General features: G+C 45.9%; 1 protein-coding gene across 7 annotated transcripts in view; it reads left to right on the forward strand.

The window, feature by feature from the left end:
* LOC132462987 (NACHT, LRR and PYD domains-containing protein 12-like) overlaps positions 1–24,471 on the forward strand; it is a 123,534-nt gene that overhangs the window by 38,554 nt on the left and 60,509 nt on the right. For 4 of the 7 annotated variants that reach the window (XM_060058821.1, XM_060058826.1, XM_060058836.1 and 1 more), the window contains exon 10: positions 1,795–1,968. The exons of the other annotated variants lie outside the window; for them this stretch is intronic. In XM_060058821.1, the coding sequence (XP_059914804.1) occupies positions 1,795–1,968 (174 nt within the window). The remainder of the gene's footprint in view (positions 1–1,794; positions 1,969–24,471) is intronic. 7 annotated transcript variants of the gene reach the window in all.

The following is a 24,471-nucleotide window of genomic DNA, read 5'->3' on the forward strand; positions in this document are numbered from 1 at the left end:
AGTGTGGGCTATACCAGGACAGGGTGTTCTGCTTTGTCCATCTGAGCCTCCAGGAGTTTCTGGCTGCCCTTCATGTCCTATTGCACTTCATCAACACTGGTGTCAATCTACTCTCAGAAGAACCAGCAACCTCCACGAAAGATGAACTCTTCCTCTACCAGAGTGCTGTGGACAAGGCCTTACAGAGTGAGAAGGGACACCTGGACTTGTTCCTCCGCTTTTTGCTGGGCCTCTCTCTGGAAACCAATCAGAATCTCCTAAGAGGTCTGCTGGAACAGAGAGGAAGTAGATCAATCACCACTCAGATTAAAAAAGGTCTGTTTCGGCTGAAAGGAAGACTGACCAATAAGAGTACAGTAAATTACATCAAGGAGAAGATTAATGGAGATCTCTCTCCAGAGAGCAGCATCAATCTGCTCCACTGTCTGAATGAGCTGAACGACCATTCTCTAGTGGAGGAAATCCAACAGTCCCTTACATCAGGAAGACTCTTCATGGAATCTCTCACTCCTGCTCAGTGGTCTGCTCTGGCCTTCATCTTACTGTCATCAGAAGAGGAGCTGGACGTGTTAGAGCTGCATCACTACTCAGAGGAGAGTCTTCTGAGGCTGCTGCCAGTGGTCCAAGCCTCAAAGAAATCTCTGTAGGTTCACGGATGTATTACAATACATACAACACAATTACCATTAGGGCATTTAGCAGACGCTTTTAACCAAAGCGATTTACATCGGTTGATACACACATTGACACACCGATGGCAGAGTCAACCATGCAAGGCGACAGCCAGCTATCCAGGAGCAGTTAGGGTTAAGTGTCTTGCTCAGGGACACTTCAACACTCAGCTAGGAGGAGCTGAGCCTTGCAACCTTTCGGTTACAAGACAACTACTCTACCTCCTGAGCTAAGCCGACCTAATGCAATTAGGTCGGCCCAACGCAATATGAATAATACAATAAAAAAGTTACAATAATGAACAAAACACCTCTGTAGTTATATATCTACTGTCCATGCAACACAATTTACATAATACTACAATAAAAGGTAACATTAATGTACAACACAATTTCAAGCACATCTTTTCAATATTCAAAATTTGCTACCCAATATTCATTTAACATTTAAGGATCTAATGTATTGACTAGTATTTATTAGTTAAATTAACAAACAAATTCTAGTTAAAGATTTTTACACAATTCCTTCATTTTATTTTTTTTACTAAAAGAGCTATTTTTATTATTTTAATCACAGTTCCTAACATGTTCTGTTTATTTTTTGTGTAGGCTGAATGAGTGTCATCTGTCAGAGAGATGCTGTGAAGCTCTGGCCACAGTTCTCAGCTCCAAATCCTCTAGTCTGAGAGAGCTGGACCTGAGCTACAATGATCTGCAGGATTCAGGAGTGAAGCTGCTATCTACTGGACTGCGGAGTCCACAGTGTACACTGGAAACTCTCTGGTCAGTTTTACTAAATGTGCAAACGATTACACCACAACTAATATATTATAGATTATATTATGGAGATATAATATAGATGTAGAGCTCTGTGAATCCGCAAACGACAACAATCAATTTCTCCATGTTGCGGTTCACTCTGACTTCAGGGAGTGAACGCTGATGGGCTGTCATGACCAAGCATCAAGAGAAATTCATAAATATTATACATTTTACACAGAATATTCAATACAAATAAGGATCTTACATTAATTAAATATTCTAATTAAAGATTTGAACATAATTCCTTTACTATGTTATTTTAATCACAGTTCCTAACATTTTCTGATTATTGTGTTTGAAGGCTGAATAACTGTCGTCTGTCAGAGAGATGCTGTGAAGCTCTGGCCACAGTTCTCAGCTCCAGTGCCTCTAGTCTGAGAGAGCTGGACCTGAGCTTCAATGATCTGCATGATTCAGGAGTGAAGCTGCTCTCTGCTGGACTGGGGAGTCCACACTGTACACTGGAAACTCTCAGGTCAGTTTTACAAAAATGTTCAAACGATTACACCACAACTTCTATGTCTCTTATATCTTATAACTCAGTACCTGTGATGATCACATTCATGACTTTGGTATCATTGGAAAAGTAAAACTTGGTGTTTAGGTGGATATTCTAATACATCCATACGCTTGCAAGTTTTCAATTGCTAATATAAACATGAACACAGAATATAATAATAGTGCCCCCCCACCATCCCCGGCATACGGGACGGGAATAGTTAACAGCAGGGGGAAATACAGGGGGGGCTTGGTGAGGTCTGAGACCCCTAATTGGACATCTAAGCCTCAACAGAAACATATGAGAGGGTCTCTGGAAAAATATTTTAAAAAAAATTGAAGCAATTGTCTCACAAATTATATTTTAGAAGCCTACTATGCTCAGTATTCATTATTAAATATATTTTTGTATTGTGTAACCAGGGTGAAGAGACAAACTCATAAAAGCTCTATTTATTATGAAATAATAGACCATGAGAGTCATGATTTAGTAATTGTTAAAGCTATATATTTGAATACAGCTGTAGTTGAGTATCAAATAGTTTGGTTATTTTGACGCTATTGGGTTTAACCAATAAGAGGGGTTGATACGGAGACTTCTGGGTCATTTGAGGAAGGTGAGAGCTTGCGAGCGAGTGGGGCAAAAGGAGAGAGAGGGAAGAGAAGAGCACTTCATCCTCTGTAGGTATAACCCAGCTAAATCATATTTAAACATTTACGTATTAGTTTTTTGACGGTTAAATGAGCAAGGGACAGAGTATATTTAGTGATTGTTGTATTCGTGTTTCTGTTCATGTCTGGGTTGTTTTGGACGTTTTGGGTAAAGCTAGCTTGGGTTGCTGCCGCAGTAACGGGATATAAATCAGAGATACGCACGAGGCGAGTCCACAGCAGGGCTCAGGTAGCGTGCAGCGACCGGAAAGCCGCGCGGTTTGCCTGACAAACATCATCGGGGGATTCCAGTTTTTCCATCAGTCATGGCCTTTCCTATAACGCTACCAGGACTTTTTTTACTCAGGTTAAAAGCGAATAGACTATCATTTTACAACACAGAGCCCATACAGGCCTGCAACAATAAAGCCTATGGGGAAGACATGATTCATTAAAGGCTGTGTTGCAGGGTTTATTTTCCAAAGAATTTGGGCAATTTGCTTGTTGGTAATAAAGATTTAATCTGTTATCCATTGTATTTAATGTTGTTAGGTATCACAAAACGGAATGTAATACAGAAAAGTAGGTACTATTTTAGCGTTTTGTTATGGAGGGATTATCAGTCTACGTCATTCTACGCGCATGTCAGTGGCAGAAAGAGACGAGAGGGACAAGAGCCACAATAATAATAATAATAATACATTTAATTATACATACAATAATGTCTTGTTATTCGATTGGTTGCACAAACCCTTTTAATAAGACAGATTATCCCATTTATTCTACTTCTTGCTTGCCAACATAACAAAACAATTCAAATACTTTAAGAATTATGCTTTTTCTTATTCGGATTGCATGCTTATTAAATGTAGGCCTATACTCTGTTTGAGTTAATTTCCCTCAAAAAGTAATCCCCTTTAATTGTTTTTGACACCTCGAAGGGCATTATCCCACTATGGTCACATGCCAAGGAAAATAAATTAAGATAATTCATTTATATATTCATGCGTTTTACAATCGAAATATAAAGATTTCACAAAAATAGGATGGACAGTAGCTACGACTTGGCAACAGGAGGTATTCTAGTCCACTGAGCTATGAGCCAAAGAGCTAATGTTATGGATTGTACATATTTATAATTCAAAATTCGTCCCAGGATTTATACCCTAGGGTCTATAGCATATAGTTGTCTGATTACAGTTTATTTCATTTTTCACAATTTACTATCTCTCGTTTTGAAGAATAATCACCGCGCCATGCCTTTCAATGGGAATCGCGACGATCTATACTTTCAACATAAAGTTTACATATTTATAATTCGAAGTTTGTCCCAGCCTTTATTCCACAGATACTCTAGGGTCTATAGCATATAACCCCGTTGTTTGATTACAGTTTAATTATTTTTTTCACAATTCACCAGCTCTCGTTTTGAAGGGTTAGGGTTAGGGTGACGGTTGAGCTTTGTTGTGGTTACGGTAGATTGGAGGATTCAATAAAGTGACTTAAAGAATAAAGCATGCCTCTGCTTTTGATATTCGCCACATTGGTATCAGAACTGGGATTTTATAAAACGAATACCCCCTACGAAGATGGCGATGTCAAGAAGCTATTTAGCGAAGAAAATCCACGAGTTATTCTTCAGCGTCTTGGCGAAGATCTTCCTGCAGAGATAAGTGATCGACCCGACGGTGCCAGTGCTCCCCGCCACCATGCAAGACGGTTGTCAGCCGAAGTTGAGCACGCTGACCGCCGACGCGTGACCAGCCTAGAGAGACTGCCACCACTGACCTACACTGCCGAGGAGAGGGCGTCGCTGACCGCCGCCGTCAGGAGGGCGCCGCTGACCGGAGCTTAGAGCTTACCGCTGCTCACCGCTGCCGTGGAGATGACGTCGTGGACCGTTGCGGAGAGCTCGCCGTCGATCGTCGCCGCCGAGAGGACGTCACCGACAGCCGCTGGGAGGACGCCGCCGACCGCCGCAGGGAGGACGGCGGTCGGCCTAGCGCAAGTTGGACTGGCTGCAGCGTATAACAAGTGGAACAACCAAGCCACTGCTGTCCACATTGCTCTAGCACTAGAGGGGAAGGCGCAGCAGGTCTTGCTCGACCTTACGCCCACCGAGCGACTAGACTACGCGATACTGGCGGCTGCGTTGGAACGACGCTTCGTCAAACGGGTTTCAAAGGACAACATGCGGGACCAGCTGACCCGCCGGCGCTGCCAAGAGGGTGAGACGCTGGGTACGTATACCGCAGATGTGCGCTTCTATGCATGTCGGGGCTACCCCACGTTTGAGGAAGCAGCCCTTGAGGAGCTAGCCCTGGGCGCCTTCATCCATGGCCTCACACCAGAGAGACTGAAAGAACACCTCCGCATCATGGCCAGCCTCAACGCTGTGCTGGATGAGGCAGAGAGGGTCGAGGCTGTTATGATCCCATGCAAACGACCAGGTCCCCAGGTGTGCTGGGCCGACGTCAGCGATGAAGAAGGGAATGTCGAGGGAAGGGTCATCTTCCAGGCTCGGCCGTCGCCAACTCGACCAGACCGACGTCAACCAACCCACGGGTCCCGGGAACGCCATTTCAACGACCCTTGCTGGCGCTGTGGAGAGGTGGGGCACTGGGCCCCGGACTGCCTCGCCCCCGCACCAAAACACTACAGAGCCCCACAGTCGGGAAACTAATGCGGGTAGGCACCCTGGGGAGACTGCCACCCGTCCAACCGACCATAGGCCCCATTGAGAACAACGACAATATTGGTAGGGTGGGCCACGCACACGGCCTCTACCTCCTCTGTTCCATCAAGGGACACCCCTGCTGGGCCCTTGTGGACAGGGGCTCTGTCACGTTAAAATTGTACCGGGGGCGAAAATTGTACCGGCCTACGTCATCGTTTGTTTACATCCTGACAACCTGCCCGGCAACAGACTACGCGATGCAGAAAACATGTTTCCAAACGACGAAATAACATAATACAGATAGCGGATCGCTATCTGTATTATGATAGATAGCGATAACAATTGTTTTTACTTTATATTTGTATTGTATTTAATTGTTTAATCGAAACAATAAAAAAATTTGCCCGCGAAACGGCCGAACGCGTCAAATGACAAATGTTTTGCCCGCGAAACGGGCAAACGCGTCAAATGACGTAGGAAGGTTCTTGAAACATAATACAGATAACGGATCGCTAGATAACACTTGTTTTTACTTTATTTACTAGCTAAATTCGATTAAACAATTCAATACAATACAAATATAAAGTAAAAACAAGTGTTATCTAGCGATCCGTTATCTGTATTATGTTTCAAGAACCTTCCTACGTCATTTGACGCGATCGCCCGTTTCGCGGGCAAAACATTTGTCATTTGACGCGTTCGGCCGTTTCGCGGGCAAATTTTTTTATTGTTTCGATTAAACAATTAAATACAATACAAATATAAAGTAAAAACAATTGTTATCGCTATCTATCATAATACAGATAGCGATCCGCTATCTGTATTATGTTATTTCGTCGTTTGGAAACATGTTTTCTGCATCGCGTAGTCTGTTGCCGGGCAGGTTGTCAGGATGTAAACAAACGATGACGTAGGCCGGTACAATTTTCGCCCCCGGTACAATTTTAACGTGACAGCTCCACCATCTCCATTGTGCGCCCAGGGGTGCTTCCAGAGACAGGATGGACGCCCACCGACTGTAAGATCCGAACAGTGACCGGAGAACTAGCTGGGATGCTGGGGAAAATCCCGCTGCCAGTGAAGGTGGGGAACACCGAAACCACCCACAAGTTTTGGGTGGCCGAAATTCTAGACCCCTGCATCATCGGGCTGGATCTACTGACTCGTTGGGGGGCTAGGGTGGATGTGTCGAGGAACACCATTCACTTCGGCACGGAGACACTGACCCTCCAGCGCCATCAAGGGGGGAATATAGGGTGTACACAAGCCCAGCTGTGTTCACCAGGCACCGCACCATCACCGCCTCCACAGCCACCGCCGCCATCCCCTGAGACGACAACAGCAACCTCCGTGGAGGCTACGACTCCTAAGCCCCCATCGTCAGATGTTGACAACGCGATACAGGAACTGTACCAGTGGAGCAGTGAAGGACTCAATGCTCAGCAGAGTCAACAGCTGCGAGACCTGCTCCAGCAGTTTACAGACATTTTTGCTGCACGAAATCAGGACTGCACCCAAACTAACCTGGTGCAGCACTCAATTGACACTGGCACGGCCCTGCCCATTAGACTGCGAGCCCGCCGACTAGGGTTCGCCAAACAAGAAGCAGCAGAGTAGATGATCCGGGAGTTGGCTGCGGCGGGGGTGATAGAGCCATCCAACAGCCCCTGGGCTGCCCCTGCCCTTCTGGTCAAAAAGAAGGACGACACCTGGAGGTTCTGTGTGGACTATCGTAACCAGATAGTAACCAGAAAGGACTCTTATCCCTTGCCACGCATAGATGACGCCTTGGACAAAGTCGCAGAGTCTCAGTGGTTCAGCTCACTAGACCTGCGGAGCGGCTACTGGCAGGTGGAGCTGGCACCAGATGTAAGACCCAAGACGGCTTTCACCATCGGCCAAGGGCTCTGGCAGTTCAGGGTGATGCCCTTTGGTCTCTGAAATGCTCCCGCCACGTTCGAGAGACTTATGGAGAGGGTTGTGGCTCACATCCACGGAAAACAGTGCGTGGGCTACCTTGATGACCTTCTGGTCAACGCCAGGGACTTCGAGCTGGCCCTGGAGAACCTCTGCCAGGTGTTCCAAGCCATTCGGGGTGCAGGCTTGCGCCTACACCCCAAAAGGTGCAACCTACTGCAGAGCCAGACAAGGTTCCTGGGCCATGTTGTGGGGCCAGAAGGTGTGGCTGCGGACCCTTTGAAGTCCAACACCGAGCTGGGCGTCTGCACGCCAATGCAGTAGCCCTGTCCCGACGCCCCTGTGAGGACTGCAGACACTGTGAACGCCAGGAGGAGAGAGATGGAGCTACTCTCCGGGTAGCTGCCACGGGACAGGTCGGGCCAGGTGAAGGTTGGCTGACTGAAATGGAAGACCAGTAGTGGCAGGCGGCACAGGACAGTGACCCCACACTGGCCAGGGTGGGACAGTGGGTTGACAACCAGGCACGCCCCCCCCAGCAGGCTGTCTCTGCCTTGTCCGTGGAAACCAAAAACTACTACTCAGAGTGGGCCACCCTGGCACAGCGTGATGGACTGCTTTACAGGGTCTGGCGTGCACCAGGTTGAGGGGGGATGTGTGGCAGTTACTGGTACCCAAGGACTGGCACCAACAGGTGCTACATGCGGTCCACAGTTAGGTGGGAGCAGGACACTACAGGGTGGCCAAGACCCTCAACAAGCTGCGCCAACGTTTTACTGGCCTGATTTAGGGATGTCCCGATCCAGCTTTTTGCACTTCCGATCCGATATTGTAGCTTTTAGCATCGGCCGATACCGATACCGGCCGATCCAAGCATGTATTAAAGATTAAAGATATTTACTTATTTTGTTGTACTACTCATGTTGAAAAGGGTTTTACTCTCAAGAACAACTAGCCAACTTAATTAGGTTAATTTGAATAATCCACAATAGTTGGTAATGAGAAGCTGACCTGTTTATTCAGGGTTAAATAAACACAAAATAGACAAAATAATAAATAGTTAAATTACCACACACACACTGAATTGGCATCAGTGCTCTGTTCTTGAACAACAAGAGTGTAAACAATATTGTAAACAATATAACATTACATATAAAAGCAACACACACAAAACCTGAAAATAGTCAAATTACCACACACACACTGAATTGGCATTTTTATCGATAACTTTAAATCCTTAGTGGGACATGCACAGACAAGTGGGATGCTGGACAGGTCACTAGGTGTGCGCTAGGTGTGCTGAACAACGCGGACCGGATTTGGGGGGAAAAGCTGAAAAAAAACTGGAATGGATTACCTACATTGGTGAGCACGGACCGGAGTTTTGAAAACAAACTGGATCGGGAGTCCGGATCGGGATTTTCCCGTGCAGGCCGATCCGATATTGATATGCATTTTTTGCTAATATCGGCGGCCGATCCGATCCAAATATCGGATCGGGACATCCCTAGCCTGATTGCAGGAAGGACACAGAGCTTTTTGTTCACTGCTGTGACTGCTGCACTGCAGGGCCGTGCAGAGACCCTTTGAGGGGCAGGGGCTCAAATTAAAAAAAGGGCACATTGTGACACTAGGCCACATATTTAATATTTTTAGGATACACTGTAAAAATATTACCTGGTTTCAATATGTAAAGAATTAACAGGTATAATGTGGTGATCCTAAAGTACTGTTCCTACCTTAATGTGTACCTGTGGCCTTATATTTATATGTATTTATTTTATATTTATGACTGTTATTGTTTTCTGACCGGGGATCGGTGTTCCGCAAATCAGCTGACGTGCCTGTCAGCTGACGGGATGAGGTTCGAGAGGTTTTAAATACCAGGAAATGAATGAATGGGGGGGGCGGAATGAATGGAGGGAGTCTGAGAGGGACCTCTAACAAACGCCAGTCCAACGGAGAAAGCTTAATGGTGGAAAAGCTTTAAGAACCACTGAGACAAAGTCGACAACTCTTGCCGACTCTTTGGATACGTCGGTAAGAGCGATTTATACTTTTTGAAGGAGGTTTTTGTTACGACCTGGGTCATCTTGTTTTTCTTTGCCTGTCTCTTTCCCGGATTGCCAAATTTCCCCGGACGTAAGAGACCGTGGCTTGCGGAGTTTGGTTCGGGGACATCGGGGATTTCGTTTGGATATTCTTTTTTGTTTGCTTTGAACTAGAGGGAGAACGCGCGAGTGTGCGCAAGGGGCGCGCAAATGGAGGCCGCTTATTAACGCGGTTATCAGATCACATCGGCGGAAAAGACTTTTGGGGTATCTGGACTGTGGGTTTATTTGAGGGTTGTTTGGTGAATGTATATGAACTGTGTGTTTATTTGAGGGTTGTTTGGTGAATGTATATGGCCTGTGGGTTTATTTGAGGGTTGTTTGGTGAATGTATATGGAGATATGAACAGTTTGAAAATATATGAGTTAATGTAATTCCCTGAGCTATCTCCTCGTTATTTGTAGTATTATTAAGTGGTCTCAAACGAACACAATCAATGTGCTTGGTTCTCAAATTAAGAAACTCGCGTTTCTATCGTAATAATTGGGCTAAAAGATTAGTCGAAGTGTTACAACATGTGTGTTCATGAACTCATCAGAAGTGGTTTGGTGTTGATATCTATAAAAACAATCAAGCTATTTCAAAATAAAAGCCTTGAATATTAATTAGCCTAACTATACACAATGTATACGTGTGACTTTTAATTTTTTTATGTTTTTCTATTAAACACAGGGTGGTGGGAACTCCACAATGAGTTTATGAACGAATCAGAAGTGGTTTGTTGTTGATATCTATAAAAACAAGTGAGCTATTAAAAATAAAGCCTTAAATATGGATGCAATACATGCACTGAAAACTTTTGCATTTTTTAAAAACAATTAAAAGTCTTTCTTTAGAATGAGGGGTAGTGGGGACTACAAAACGAGTACATAAACACATCAGAAGTGGTTTGATGTTGATAGGATGAATTTCGAGTGAGTTATTAAGAATTGAAAAAAAATACGTTGCACTTTTTTGACGGTCCCTAAGCACTTGACGCTATTACAGATGCAACCCCGGAAAATCGACGAATGTCGAATATAAAACCAATTTCACCCCGTTCTGTCAGAGACACTGAGAAAGAGTAGACATGAAACGGATTTGGCCATGTCATGTGGCCAAGTAGTTACTACAGAGTATACAGATTAAATATAACGATGTATGCTTTCCCTTTGCAATTTCAAAAGGTTTCCCAGATAGGTTAGCTGTATAGCTAGCTGGTAGGCTATAGAAAATAAACCGAGTGGTAGCCACTTTCACAGGTCAGTTAAAACGATGCTTGTTGAAAAGCTTTTGCTGGCAAACATAGGCCTATACTTCAAAATGAGACTACAAAACTAGATAACTGTTACAGTTTATTTAGCATTATCAACTTTATGGTTTTTGAAACATCTGTCTGTGTCTGACTCTGTAGTGATCTTACCCTGCGTTGTACCGTCTCTTAAAACAACAAGCGCATCTTGCAGGCAGGCAAATTGTGAAAGGTCACGTTGATAGCCTATGACGTCACCCAGCGGCAGCAGCGCACTAAGCGCCGGTAAACAAGGCTACAAAGTACAAACTTTACTTCTATATCATTACCGTTGAAGTTTTTATACTCGAATAATTGATTCACATGTTAACGTTTAATTGTTCATGTGTAATTTTACAAAGCATTGACAATTTAAACGACCACTCAAAAGGGCACTTTGGTCCTTCAGAGGGAAAAGGGCAGGGGCTCGGGCACCCATAGCCCCCCCCTCTGCACGTGCCTGCTGCACTGCTAAGAAGGGGCCGACTGGACGTTCCCATGCCCCTTTGCAGCAATATCAGGTGGGGGCCCCCAAGGAGCGGGTTGGGGTGGACATCCTGGGCCCATTCCCCATCACAGACAGTGGGAACCGCTACGTCCTCGTGGCCATGGACTATTTCACTAAGTGGCCGGAGGCGTGTGCGGTTTTGACCAGAGTGCGGTGACCACAGCCCAGCGTCTGGTGTGTGAGATATTCTGTCGGTTCGGGGCACCTCAAGGACTGCACAGTGATCAGGGGCGGAACTTTGAGGCTCAAGTCTTTGCTGAGGGGTGCCAACGCATGGCGGTAAGCAAGACCAGGACGACGCCCCTTCAGCCCCAGAGCGACGGGCTAATGGAGCGGTTTAACCGGACGCTTGCCACGCAACTGGCCGTCGTCACCTCACGACAACAGCGAGACTGGGACCGCCGCCTACCCCTTGTCCTGTGGGCTTATCGCTCAGCGGTGCAAGAGAGCACGGGGTGCACGCCAGCCACACTTATGTTCGGCCGAGAGCTGCGGACGCCTGTGGACCTAGCCTTCGGCGCCCCCCCGGACACTGATCTCCCCAGGATACCGGGCTTCTAGTACCTGCGGGACATGCAGCAGCATCTGGCAGAGGCTCACGAGTTTGCCAGGCAGCGTCAGGAACAGGCGGGGGCACGACAAAAGCGGGGGGTATGACCTCCGTTACCAGGGCCGCTCCTTCATGCCTGGGGAGAGTGTGTGGGACTACAACCCAACCCGTAAAAAGGGGGTCTCCCCCAAACTGACCCTCCAGTGGACGGGGCCCAGTGAGGTGCTGGAACAACTTTCCGATGTTGTGTATCGGGTGAAGATGTGTGCCCGTGGGCGGGTGGTGGTGCTACACAGAGACCGCTTGGCACCCTACCGCCCCCTGGCGGCCGGACTTCCCAACACACCCAGCTCAGCCAGCACGGCTCCACTCACGCCGACGAGTCCTCCGACTCGAACAGACAGTGGGGGGCTGGGGCATGCGACCCCACGGGCTCACAGGCGGCGGCGGCGGCCTGCCCGTCGCTATCAGGACTTTGTTGTCGGCTGAGGACAGGCGACATTCTGGTGGGGGGTAATGTAGCGCCGGGGTCATGTTTGTTGTGTTGTTGTACGACTGCTGTTGGTTGATGTGTTCTCATCATGCTTTGCGGTGCGGAAGTTAGGGGAGCAGGTAAAAGACGTTGAGCTTTGTTGTGGTTACTGGAGGATAGACTGGAGGATTCAATAAAGTGACTTAAAGAATATAGCACGCCTCTGCTTTTGATATTCGCCACAATACTTTCAACATAAAGTGTAGGCCTACATATTTATAATTCGAAATTCGTCCCAATACTATATAGTAATACTATAGGGTCTATAGCAGGGGTGCCCAACCAGTCGATCGCGATCTACCAGTCGATCGCCGACAGATCCCAAGTCGATCGCGAGGGGTGAAAAAAATATATATATATATATTTTTTTTTAATAAAATAAAATTTGCGCGGCACATATATACGCGGTAGCGCATGCGCTGTCAACAGCAGTTGAAAGCCGTCAACAGTAGTTACACACTCCTAAACGTTGGCATGGCTGAGGGGAAACGAGCTAAGACCTACCATTTTCACCCTGAGTGGGAGGAAGATCATTGATTATCGTTGAGAAGGTGCCGTGCGCAGACGGAATGAAACCTCCACTGAAGTCCGTAGGTTCACGATACAACCCCCACACCCCCCCCCCCCCCGCTTGAAGGTAGGTTTGCTGGTAGATCTCGGGAGGTTGGCTACTTGAAAAGTAGATCTTGGGTCAAAAAAGGTTGGGCACCCCTGGTCTATAGCATGTAACCGCCTTTTCTGATTACAGTTTAATGTGACAGTAAGCTGATAAAATCGCTAATTAACACTGCAACTGCAAATTAACCACACAGAGATGACCATGGCAACCGGTCAAACAAATTCACTTTTTGCCATCTTTCTTCACGCGCATCCGCCGTGTTGATAAACAAGTAATCCCCCTATTGATCCTCATTTCCCCCAGAATGCATTGCATGACGTCACATTGGGGAGGCACGGACCAAAGCCGCATTGAGACCCTTTGAGACTAGAAGTGTTCAGCAGATTATACAGATACATAGATAAATACATAGATATTATATATAGTTATATGCTACACGTGAACCTCCTTAGATGGCGCAATTTGATTGGTTCACTATCTCGGGATATTGGGCAATATCCCATGATTGACATCTCATACTCAACATTGTTTTCATCGCAAAATGTCCACTAATAAAAACAAATAAAAAGCTTATAAAACACAAAAAGTGTTATCTTGTTTATTTTTGGAGTGTTCACGTGTAGTATATACTAAAACATTTAATTAACAATTATTCACCTCAGGCTCCATTCACTTCGCATTTGGCGAATAATTGTTAGTTACAGTTTTTCTCAGTCACTTAGGTACATTTCTCAGATCAGAATTGAAATTTGCAAAACAGTAAGTGCATTCCTCAAAAAAATTTGTACAAATAGCAAAACACCATGGATTTCATGCAAAAGCCAGTCTCTTGCTCAAAATCCTTAGTTCCTTTCTAAAAAGTAAATATCTGTGTCAATCAACATGTCGGTGCCATCACAATGACAAGTCCTTGTGTCATTGTGTACGGATAAGACAAATTGCTTAGTCATGTTGTCAATATAACAGTGTACTCTGGAGGGATGTTCTGATGTAAACTATTGCTAAAGTTTTGAAGACAATTATTGCAAATTGTAAGTTACACCTTAGTGTATGTGGGAGATTGATTGCGAGAGACTGGACAAGATTCACATTTACGCATTGACTGTTTGTACTGTAATTTGTTGACAGACCATGTCATTGCTATAAATGTGAACATAGGAAAATCTCCTTAGGGTAAACTGCACATGCTTTGCTGAAGGAATTACAGTGCATACTTCCCACACCTCCTGACCTTCCTGTCTGTTGGGCCACAAATTCTCATTTCTCACTCAAAAAAACATCTGGGTCCCTCTCATTGAACTTAGGGAGAAACTTAACCATACTCGCTAGACTCGATGGCTGCTTGGAATCTCCATATTTCCCCTCTGCCATCAGGTCCAGGCGAAGACGTTCCAACCGTATTCTATCCTGCTCCAACAAACGTTCCTGTTCCCTTTCCACTGCGTCAAATCTCTTCTGCTGAAGTTGCATTTGCAAAATAACTTTTTGCTCTTCAAAAGTTAGCACACTGTAAAGGCCGATCCATACCTCCGGATCCGGACGAAAATCGTCTGTCGCCCCAAACGTCTCCTCCGGAACTACCCTTCATACCTCCGTCTGGTTTCAGCGTTGTTATGGATGTTACGCAAAAAAATCCTCTAGAGGGCAGTGACTGTCGTGCCACAAATTAACGGCATCGACAATCGCAAACATGACATCTGTAGGGATGATTTTGTTTTGTGTCATCCGAAATCTGGAAAAATAAGTGCAAAAAGTGTGCGCCAGTGGCATGCGACACCCCTCACCAACACGCAGATTATCTCCTCAAAATGTTGTTAAATGTTACAACTCATTGCCAAAGCAGGGGAACAATAAAATAAAAAGGTCAGGTATATAGTATAATATAAGTATAAAACGTTAAACACAATATAAAATACATACCAGATATTATACTACTCTATCTATTTTCGTGAATGGTCCGACATTTGACTCTATACTGCCGCCTCGATTTCCGGTGGTATTGCTCCGTTTCTCCCGGAGCACTCCGGATTCGTAAGCTCAGAGGCGACGGACCCATTGACGGACGAAACACCTCCGGGACCGGACGAAACGGTCCGTATCCGTATTTACTAGGACTGTAACGATACGCGTATCAAACCGAAAATCGCGATACTCAAAGCCACGAACCTGTCTCGCGGTGTGAGAAGGCAGAAGCGCGATATGCCCTTTCTAACTCTTCGGTCAAATTGTCCGATTGAAATTTGCTAATAATTTGTCTAAATAATAGTCTGCTGACAGCGCCCCCTCCTATCGATGCCGTAAATATGTGACGAGATGCCCTCTCTGTGATCACAGCTCTCCGTGGCTACGGAGGATTGCATTTCTCCACAGCCGTCGAAGTCCTCATATGCGATATGAACGACATTTATCCAGAGTGGGCCAAGCGCGAAAAAAATTGCCTGTGTGATCCTGTCTCTATTGTTTTGTGTGATTTGACTGGCAGTTTGTCTGCTTATAGGTCGGAATGAAGCGGCCACCGATTATTGACAGGATGGGTACTTTATTCTACCGGACTCGTTCGCTTCTTCACTAGACACACGCGCTACCGCTCGCTCTCCTCGCTCGTCCACTCACTCGTTGACGTCACTCACACACGCATACGCACACTGCAATTCTCCCGCACACACATATGCTACTCGTAACACTATGCCTCGTTATTGCGACGTTCATGTTTTTCCTCATCTATTGAAAGTTAGGCTATTAAACATGTTGCATTCTATACGGCCTGATTATGTCATTATTTAAGCTACATAGCCTAATAAGAAGCGCTAATAAGGATATTTGAATAAACCAACCAAACAGTTAAAGGGGCCCTATTATGCCTACCAGCAAAAAGCATCCTCCAACTGCAATCTTTGGTTATTTCTTTATTAATTTAGCTATACTTTAATAGTATTCTTTCGGTTCAAATCTGTTCAGTGTTCCAAATTATTTGTTATTAAATGTTACATTAAGATAATTGGTATTTAAGTGTTGTTTAAATAAAATGCTTTTTAAATTTAAAAGAATCGTGGGATGTATCGAACCGTGGGTCAAAAATCGTGATACAAACCGAATCGTGAATTTGTGTATCGTTACAGCCCTAGTATTTACCGTAGGGTGTGAATGGGCCTTAAGCCATAGCGGACGCCGTAGCGTCAGATTTCTGACCGGGCGACTCCTCCATAACCGGATCAACAATCGGAGAACAAAAGAAGGGCAACACGTCTTTTACCTTCAAACTCTCACAAATCAAATCTACCAAACGGTCCTTCCTGGCAGTTTTTGGCAACGTAATCTCAATAGAATACCGTTCTGCAACCTCTATTAACTGCTTAACCGTTAGTGTTAACAACAAGCTCTCAGATGGAGCTTCCCAGAACGCATCCAATGCGCTCATACCCACCCTTCCATAACCAAACGAAAAAGAAATACGATCCAAACAAGGTTCAACGCGGCTAGCACAGTAGGGAAAACCAATTAAAGAGCGTCCCCCTAAACATTTACCCCCGCCTAAACTCACCTATCTTCTGACGGAGTCCAAGAACCGTGGATTAGTGAACAAAATAAATGCACACCCACCAATACCGTCAGATGCCAGCCATCCCGACCAAAGTCGATTCAGCCTTAAGGCCGTTCCATACCTCCGGATCCGGACGAAATTCATCCGTCACCCCAAACGTTGCCTCCGGAACTACCCTTCATACCTCTGTCTGGTTTCTGCGTTGTTATGGATGTTATGCAATAAATCCTCTAGAGGGCAGTGACTGTCGTTTCACAAATTAACGGCATCGACAATCGCAAACATTGCATGTGCAAAAAGTGTGCGGTGGCATGTGACACCCCTCACCAACCCGCGGATTATCTCCTCAAAATGTTGTTAAATGACCAGTTACAACTCATTGCCAAAGCAGGGGAACAATAACAATAAACAATAAAATAAAAATGTCAGGTATAGCCTATAGTATAATATAAGTACAAAACGTCAAATACAAAATATATATATATATATATATATATATATATATATATATATATAATATTAAGCGCACCAAGTACAAAACGTCAAATACAAAATATATATATATATATATATAATATACATACCAGATATTATACTACTCTATCTATTTTCGCGAATGGTCTGACTTTTGACTCTATACTGCCGCCTCGATTTCCGGTGGTATTGCTCCGTTTCTCCCGGAGCACTCCGGATTCGTAAGCTCAGAGGCGACGGACCCATTGACGGATGAAACACATCCGGGACCGGACGAAACGGTCCGTATTTACCGTACGTACGTACGTACAGACAGACAGACAGACAGACAATTAATCGATTATCGATTAATTGTCGATAAGAGATTACTCGATTAAAATAAATTACTTGCAATTAATCGCGTTTTTAACCCGTAATTCCACACCCGTCCACGTGAGGGCGCGCTTGACGCCAGACGTACTTGACGCACACGCGGGAACACAAGCGGGAACACAAGCGAAGCAGCACAAGACAAACGAAAAGCGGGACACTGACACGATGAAGATGGCAAAACGGAGTGCAGTATGGAGCCACTTTAAGTTGGTTAATGACGACAAAGACGCCAAATGCACAATATGTGGAAGTATTTTAAAGTACAACAACTAAACGACATCGTTGAATTACCACCTAAATGTGTCACATTCAAATGTGTCGCTGCTCCTTTACTTAGAAAGGAGTCAGCTGAGGTGGTTCGGGCATCTGGTAAGGATGCCCACTGGGCGCCTCCCTTGGGAGGTGTTTCAGGCACGTCCAGTGGGGAGGAGACCTCGGGGAAGACCCAGGACTAGTTGGAGAGATTATATCTCAACACTGGCCTGGGAACGCCTCGGGATCCCCCCGTCAGAGCTGGTCAATGTGGCCCGGGAAAGGGAAGTCTGGGGCCCCCTGCTTGAGCTGCTCCCCCCGCGACCCGACCCCGGATAAGCGGATTACGATGAGATGAGATGAGATGAGATGTGTCACATTCAGAAGGAAATTCAGCTTCTCAGAAAAATTGCCGCTTATCAATTAATCGATCATCGATTGATACGATGAAACAACTATCGATTAATGAATTACTCGATAATTTGCATCCCTAATAGATAGATAGATAGATAGATAGATAGATAGATAGACAGATAATTAAATCTGTTCTATTATTTGCCTTTCGGAGCCAGCCAGTCCTGTGCATGTATGCAAATTAGCCATGTGCGCCTAACACAAGAAAGACGTAACGTTGAGAAGTAATAGTGAAGCAGCCTAGCCTTGGAGTTGGAGAAGTTGGAGTTATTGTGTACGGGCGTGCGAGAGTGAGAGAGAGAGCACACCCGCCGTGGTGATGTTTGGCTTGTTGTGGTCTGTCAGCATCCGCCGGGTTGGACGAATGTGCTTTGTGATATGTGTTCAATGTACATCTGTCTGGTTGTATTTGCGGTAGATTGATTGTTAAATATTGTCACACCACGATCTGTCAAACTTGCATGCACTCATTTGCAAGTGCACTGATTGCGTGTCCGATAGGCTATACCTGCCATTTATTCAGTTGATTGCTCTTCTAAGTGCGCCAGATTGGTGCCAATTATTGTCGTGTTTGCATTGTGCACAACTTTGCCTCTCCTTGTTATAGATCAACGTGCATCCAAACAACTTCAGCCAATGCAGCCTCCTATGTCTGGTTTGCTTTATAGCTTATCGGATTATCAAAAAATGTTAAGTGTGTGCGTGTGTGTGTTGTCATGTAGGCTAAATACTGATTGTCTTGGCTTTCATCCATGAAATATGTTAATGTTATAGTCCTACTGCAAAATGTATATCGGTATTGCGCAACAATCGGGTGATGGGGACCGAATATTGACGGGTATTTCGCACACTGGCTAAAATAAAGCTTAGAAATAAAAAATAGGCAAAGATGTTGTTACTGGAGCTAGTAGGCTACCATCAAAACGTGGGATAATTAATCAGAAATCTGTTTACGTCGGGGGTAAGATATAATTAGGGATTATCAGGGGGGAACTTCACAGGTGGGACTGGCAAGTTCGCATTATGCCTTCTATTTCTAGATCTTCTTACTTCTTACCCTAGATATAAAGAAAACGTTGACTTTCACTCAGTGCTATTCACTGACTAATAAATAAAAGTGTCGTTATTGTATGCACTGCTGTTCATTGACTAGCTCCAGCACTCGTTGCTGCGTTGCAAAATGATAGCAACGCAGCAACGAGCGCCATAGTTCTATTTCATGTAGGCTACGCCGTCAAGGCATCGCCTTATGGGCTTGTCCGTGCGTGTGCTTCAGGCACCGAATATTTAAACTATGCACCAATCAACATGGGCACCGCCCACATTTCCCACGGCACGTGAATATAAAGCGGCGCATACCGCCGCTCATCCTCCCTTTTCTTTCAGCATTGTACTGATCAACAAGAACATGACTTTGAGACTTCTAGAACCCTGCGGCAGCAGCGTGGGCGAGGCGACAGACCAACGGCCCATTTCAGGGCCACTGGGGAGCGCTTCCCTAAGAACTGGGCCCTTCTCAGGGCCTCATTGTGCTTCCTGTCCCGCTTCCCTGGCACCGGGTGACGGGCACCTGGCGTGTTTCAGATGCCTCGGTGCCAGTGGCGTAGCTTAGTTGTGCTAGGCCTCAGGGCAAGATCGCGCTGGGCCCCCCCCCCAACCCACACACACACACACACACACACACACACACACACACACACACACACACACACACACACACACACACACACACACACACACACGCGCGCGCGAATGCATCCACTCCCCCATAGGGCCTAAGCCAACAGCCGCCACAACGAGAGAACGCAAAATCATCATCAGAACCATGGACAGAGACTTAGCATCCCTAGATCACACGTCAAAATCACGGAAATATTATTAGGACCTAGGGCTGCAGGATATATCGGCTATGTACGATATATCGATATAATTTCCACGGGGATACAAGATTTGACAATATCGTTTATATCGATATGCGTTAAAATGGTCAGTTTCCCCCTCAAGCGTCTACAGCGCTTGCCTTGGAGACTGTGAGCGCGACCCCTCCCCCTCCCACTCTGTCTTTCCGAACGTGCCGTGTGCAAAGACGCCTCATTCCCGCCCCCGCCGCCCCCTCACAACACAGCAAGCATGGATGATACCCGTAAAGAAAACGAGACGGCGGCGGTAGACGAAATTGTTTCAAAGAGGAGAAACAACGGCTCCATAATGTGGAAATAGTTCGGGTTTAAAAAACAAACAGATGAGCAGCAGCTGCAGGTCATCTGTAGAGAGTGTAGCAAAACCGTTGCGACTAAAAGTGGAAGCACGACAAATCTGTTCCACCATTTACAGCAGCGGTACAAAGTGCAGTATAAGGAATGCGTAATACTCTGTGGCTGTGCTGCTGCATCACCGGCCGCGACAGTTTCTTCTGCCCCGAAACCAGGGCCGGCGCTCGGCAAACGTGTTGGGGGCGCCCTCTGGTGACGCTCTTAATTAATTAATTAAAATATACGAAACAAGCGAAATGAAACCAAACACGTTCCCAAATGGAACGGAGAAGGGAGGGGGCGGGGGATTAAAGTTACGGCGCACTGAAACCCTCACCGTAGTACACAGGACAATGCGACGAAGCCAATGCTCTTATTGGTAGCTAATGTGTGTAACCTACAGCTTTATAATGTTTTGCATAGGTGATTATTTTGTGAAGAAGGTGAAAAACGTCCCTTTTTTTTAACATGTTCATTCAATTCTGTTGAAAATAACGATACAAAATCACATGTTGCAGTCATACTGACCTATGTTTTAATAAAAGTGCTTGCAACATCTCACATGTGGCTTTTGACTTAGAAAAAAAACATCTAACCCACTCTATAGAAAATATCGAGATATATATCGTATATCGCCATTCAGCAAAAAAATATCGGGATATCATATTTTGCCCATATCGTGCAGCCCTATTAGGACCACGTACACTGTATTTGCAACACACTGCCTACTATCAAAAACAAAACATAAATACTCCATTCAGCTGAACACACAACTACATTTCCCAAACAGCACAACTATGGCCTAATCAAAATGGCCAATGGTAACATACTCCTACATGGCACAGCGGCCATAACCAATAATAAAATAACAACTGCTCTTACCCGTTCAGAAGTTAACTCTGCGTGCCTTCTGTTCAGCAAACTTGTTGATTATAGAGGGGAAATCCAATTTCCTTGCTCTTTCATTCTCGATTGAGAGTATGGCCAATACACTCAATCGCTACTGTGCCATGGCGCTCCTTAGGGAAGTCTTTATCAATTTGAGCTTGGAAAATGACCGCTCTGCCGTGGCTACTGTCACTGGTATGGTGAGGTACAGGAAAAACGCTGTGCAAACATTTCGAATTGCACGCCAGGTCTTTCTTCTCTTTACGTTTTTTAGTACCACTTTTTTGCTTGCAAAACATTGCAATGGTATGGCTTAGCTTTTAACAATATGTTAGAGTTGGAGATACTAGCTGTGTTCGAAGTCGTTCGCATATAGTGCACTATATAGGGAAACGAACAAATGAGGATTCGGACACTACGCTGAACATTTTTAAACGTCATGTGCGTCAGTAAATGCGCCGGGTATTTGTGTGACGCAGACAGATGGGCCCACATCATGTAAACATACCAGGCACTCACGAGGAAAGCTGGAGGTTGGATTGATGTTGAATGTTACATTTCCTTGTTCAAGTTTTTTTTAATTAATTTTGAATGTTACATTTTCTATGTTAGATTCCAAATAAATTGTTGAAGTTTCTAAACGAAGACAGAGACTCCATCATTAAATGTATTCGTTTTCGCGATTAATCAGCTTCTTCTTCTCCTTCGGAAAAACACGACCGCATTGCATTGTGGTATACGGGAGTATCATGTAGGGACGTCGTATGTACACTCAAAACATCACAGTGATTGGTCGAACAGATTTCCCAGCAGGCCCTATTCTTTTGTAAATGTTGAAACTAAAAGAAAATAAATTAAATAGCCTAAGTGCGATTGTATATACTTTTTTATTCCTGGCCAAAATATCACTACTGTAACCAAATTACATACATTAAGGCAGAGGAAGATAAAATATATAAGCCACCCTGACTGTGATGTTATGAGAGAAGAGAGTCTATATAATGCGGTCAGTTCCTCTCTACATTCACTCCAGATTACTTATGCTGCTTTCACACCGCCGCCAGCACGGCGGCCGCGCGGGGGCCCGACGGGCGCTCGGCGGGGAAGCTACGCCCCTGCTCGGCGCTTAACACGCCGCGGATGCCATGGTTACCCGCACCTCCTGCGCTGGCTGAAGAGGGGCTCCTCTCCAGGCACCTATTCTTCTCGCCGTTGGTGGACCTTTCCGAGGCCATCGTCATTTTTAAGGCTGGAGTTCCGGACGTCGAAGACGACGTCGACCACATCGAGGTGGACGACATTGCTTCCTTGGATGACGTCTTTGCGGACTCTGCATCCGGGTACTCCCTCCAGGGCTTCCACTGCCACGGTCGAGCCCAGGGAGAAGCCACGCTGGATGGCCGATCTATTCGGCGAAATCATGGGCGAGGCGGCAGCCATCAAGGGCATCCCTATGCCAGCCCTACCTCTCCCCCCCATGTCGGATGACATGCAGGGCGAGTGCTTCGCACCCTGTCTTCCTCCCGGGGGGGACGGGCCAGCCTCGTCCAGGGCCCATTAGCTCCGGATGGACTATTTGGTCCCCGGTTCTCGGAGTTGATCGCGCACCAGCAGTCTGTCCTTGAGAATCGTTTCCGGTTCGGGGCGATTCTCCCGGGCTCCTCCCAGCAGCAGGCCGGAAGGAAGCGGGGTCGAGCCCAGTCCCAATGCTCCAGGGGGCCGCCTCCAACCCCAATGCCGCAGCCTTGGGGTTGGGACAGCCTTGGGAATGGCAGTACATATTTCCTAAAGAGTGATATTCCTTAGGCCAACTGTGTCCTACGCTTGTTGTGCATTCCTCTAGACTGCCTCTTTCCCTCCCTCAGCCTGGTGGCTGCAGGATGGCGGAGTGTTTACATAACCTCTGGTTCATCTGCTTCAAATAAGCGGCGTCCCTTTGAGCTTCGCGGGCGGACTGGAGACTCGTTACGCAAGCCCGTAGATACAGGCGCTTGTACCAGTCTCCTAGTTCCCCACATTATCCCCTCTACCTCCCTCCTACAGTCTGTGGAAGGTGAGGAGATGGGTTTGCGCGCTGTGGTTACAGCGAGCGGACAACGCGGTGATCCTAGCGAGGCGGCTAGACAACTCGTTTCTCGTTCATTGGGCACGAGTGAAGCGGCTAGGCGGCTCGCTGCCTGTTCAGCGGACAGGAGCGAGTCTAGATAGCTCGCTGCATGTACAGCGACTGACTCTGTAACGTCTACCACACTCGCTGAGCCTCCTCCCTTTCATGGTATGCCCCCTTGGTTCACACACAGTGTGGAGGAGGTAGGGGCCGAGGAATACGGGTTATTCCTGGACAGCGTTCCTCAGCTGTCAGCTCGCCCTCTCTCTGACCGCTATTCCTGTTGGCAAGAGCGGTGCGTTCTACCATCGTGGTTGGACAACACGTTGAGATGGGTCCATCCCATACAGTTCAAGAGCCGTCCCCCACCCTTTATGGGGTTGGTGGAGACCTGGCTACAGGACCCAACGCCCCCCCAAGAGTCAAACCTAGGGTTTTACTCCAGCTACTTTCTGGTTTCCAAGAAGTCAGGGGAGAAGAGACCTATTGTCTCGGCCTTTCTTTGGTTTGGGCCGTGGGTACAGAAGACGAGGTCAGTCCGACTCGCTTCCAATGATTTCAAGCACTCGGGACTTTAAAGAATGATTGCGTTTATTTTATCGTACAAAAAGGAACCAAACAGTCTTCTAAATAAAGACAATATTACTAGGAAACGGTTATAAGTAACGAGTAAACTTAAATAACAACGAACTAGACTTAATAAGCGCGCGCGGTTGAAAGACTTTTTTAAACCTCTGCCTCTTCCCGTGACATTCAGTGTCTGACAAATACACTCCTGGCCTTATATTGCCTGGGTGGTGCAAAACCCTCATACAGACCCCTACAGGTTAAATACAGGAAATGCATTTCCAGCCTGCAATTTTGCTGCAATTACATGTGCCTATCTTTTCCACATGGACTATTCCCACATCTGAAAACTGAGATCTCAAAAGCAAAAAATGCTTATAAATCTAAAATGGAAGACAATATGGCATCAAACAATCTGGGTTCTGTATGGTCTAGCATGAGGACCATAGTAGGCCACCAGAATCCAAAAAGCAGCAGCCGTATTAGTCTTAACTCTGACATTGAGTTGTCAAACGCTTTTAATGTTTTTTATAATCGTTTTGACACAGTGGATTTTAGCAACACAACTCAGGAACTGGAGGATATGCTTGTAGACACTCAGCACTTTAAAATTGAACAAAAAGAAGTAGCAAAGGCATTTCTTAAAATCAAAGTGAATAAAAGTCATGGGCCAGACAAAATCTGTGGGCGTCTGCTTAAGTCATGTGCAGTTCAACTCAGTCATGTCTTCAATTACATTTTTAACCTGTCTCTTAAAGAACAGCATGTGCCAGAAAT

The sequence above is a fragment of the Gadus macrocephalus genome, chromosome 1, assembly GCF_031168955.1.
Source record: "Gadus macrocephalus chromosome 1, ASM3116895v1".
Classification (NCBI taxonomy): Eukaryota; Metazoa; Chordata; class Actinopteri; order Gadiformes; family Gadidae; genus Gadus; species Gadus macrocephalus.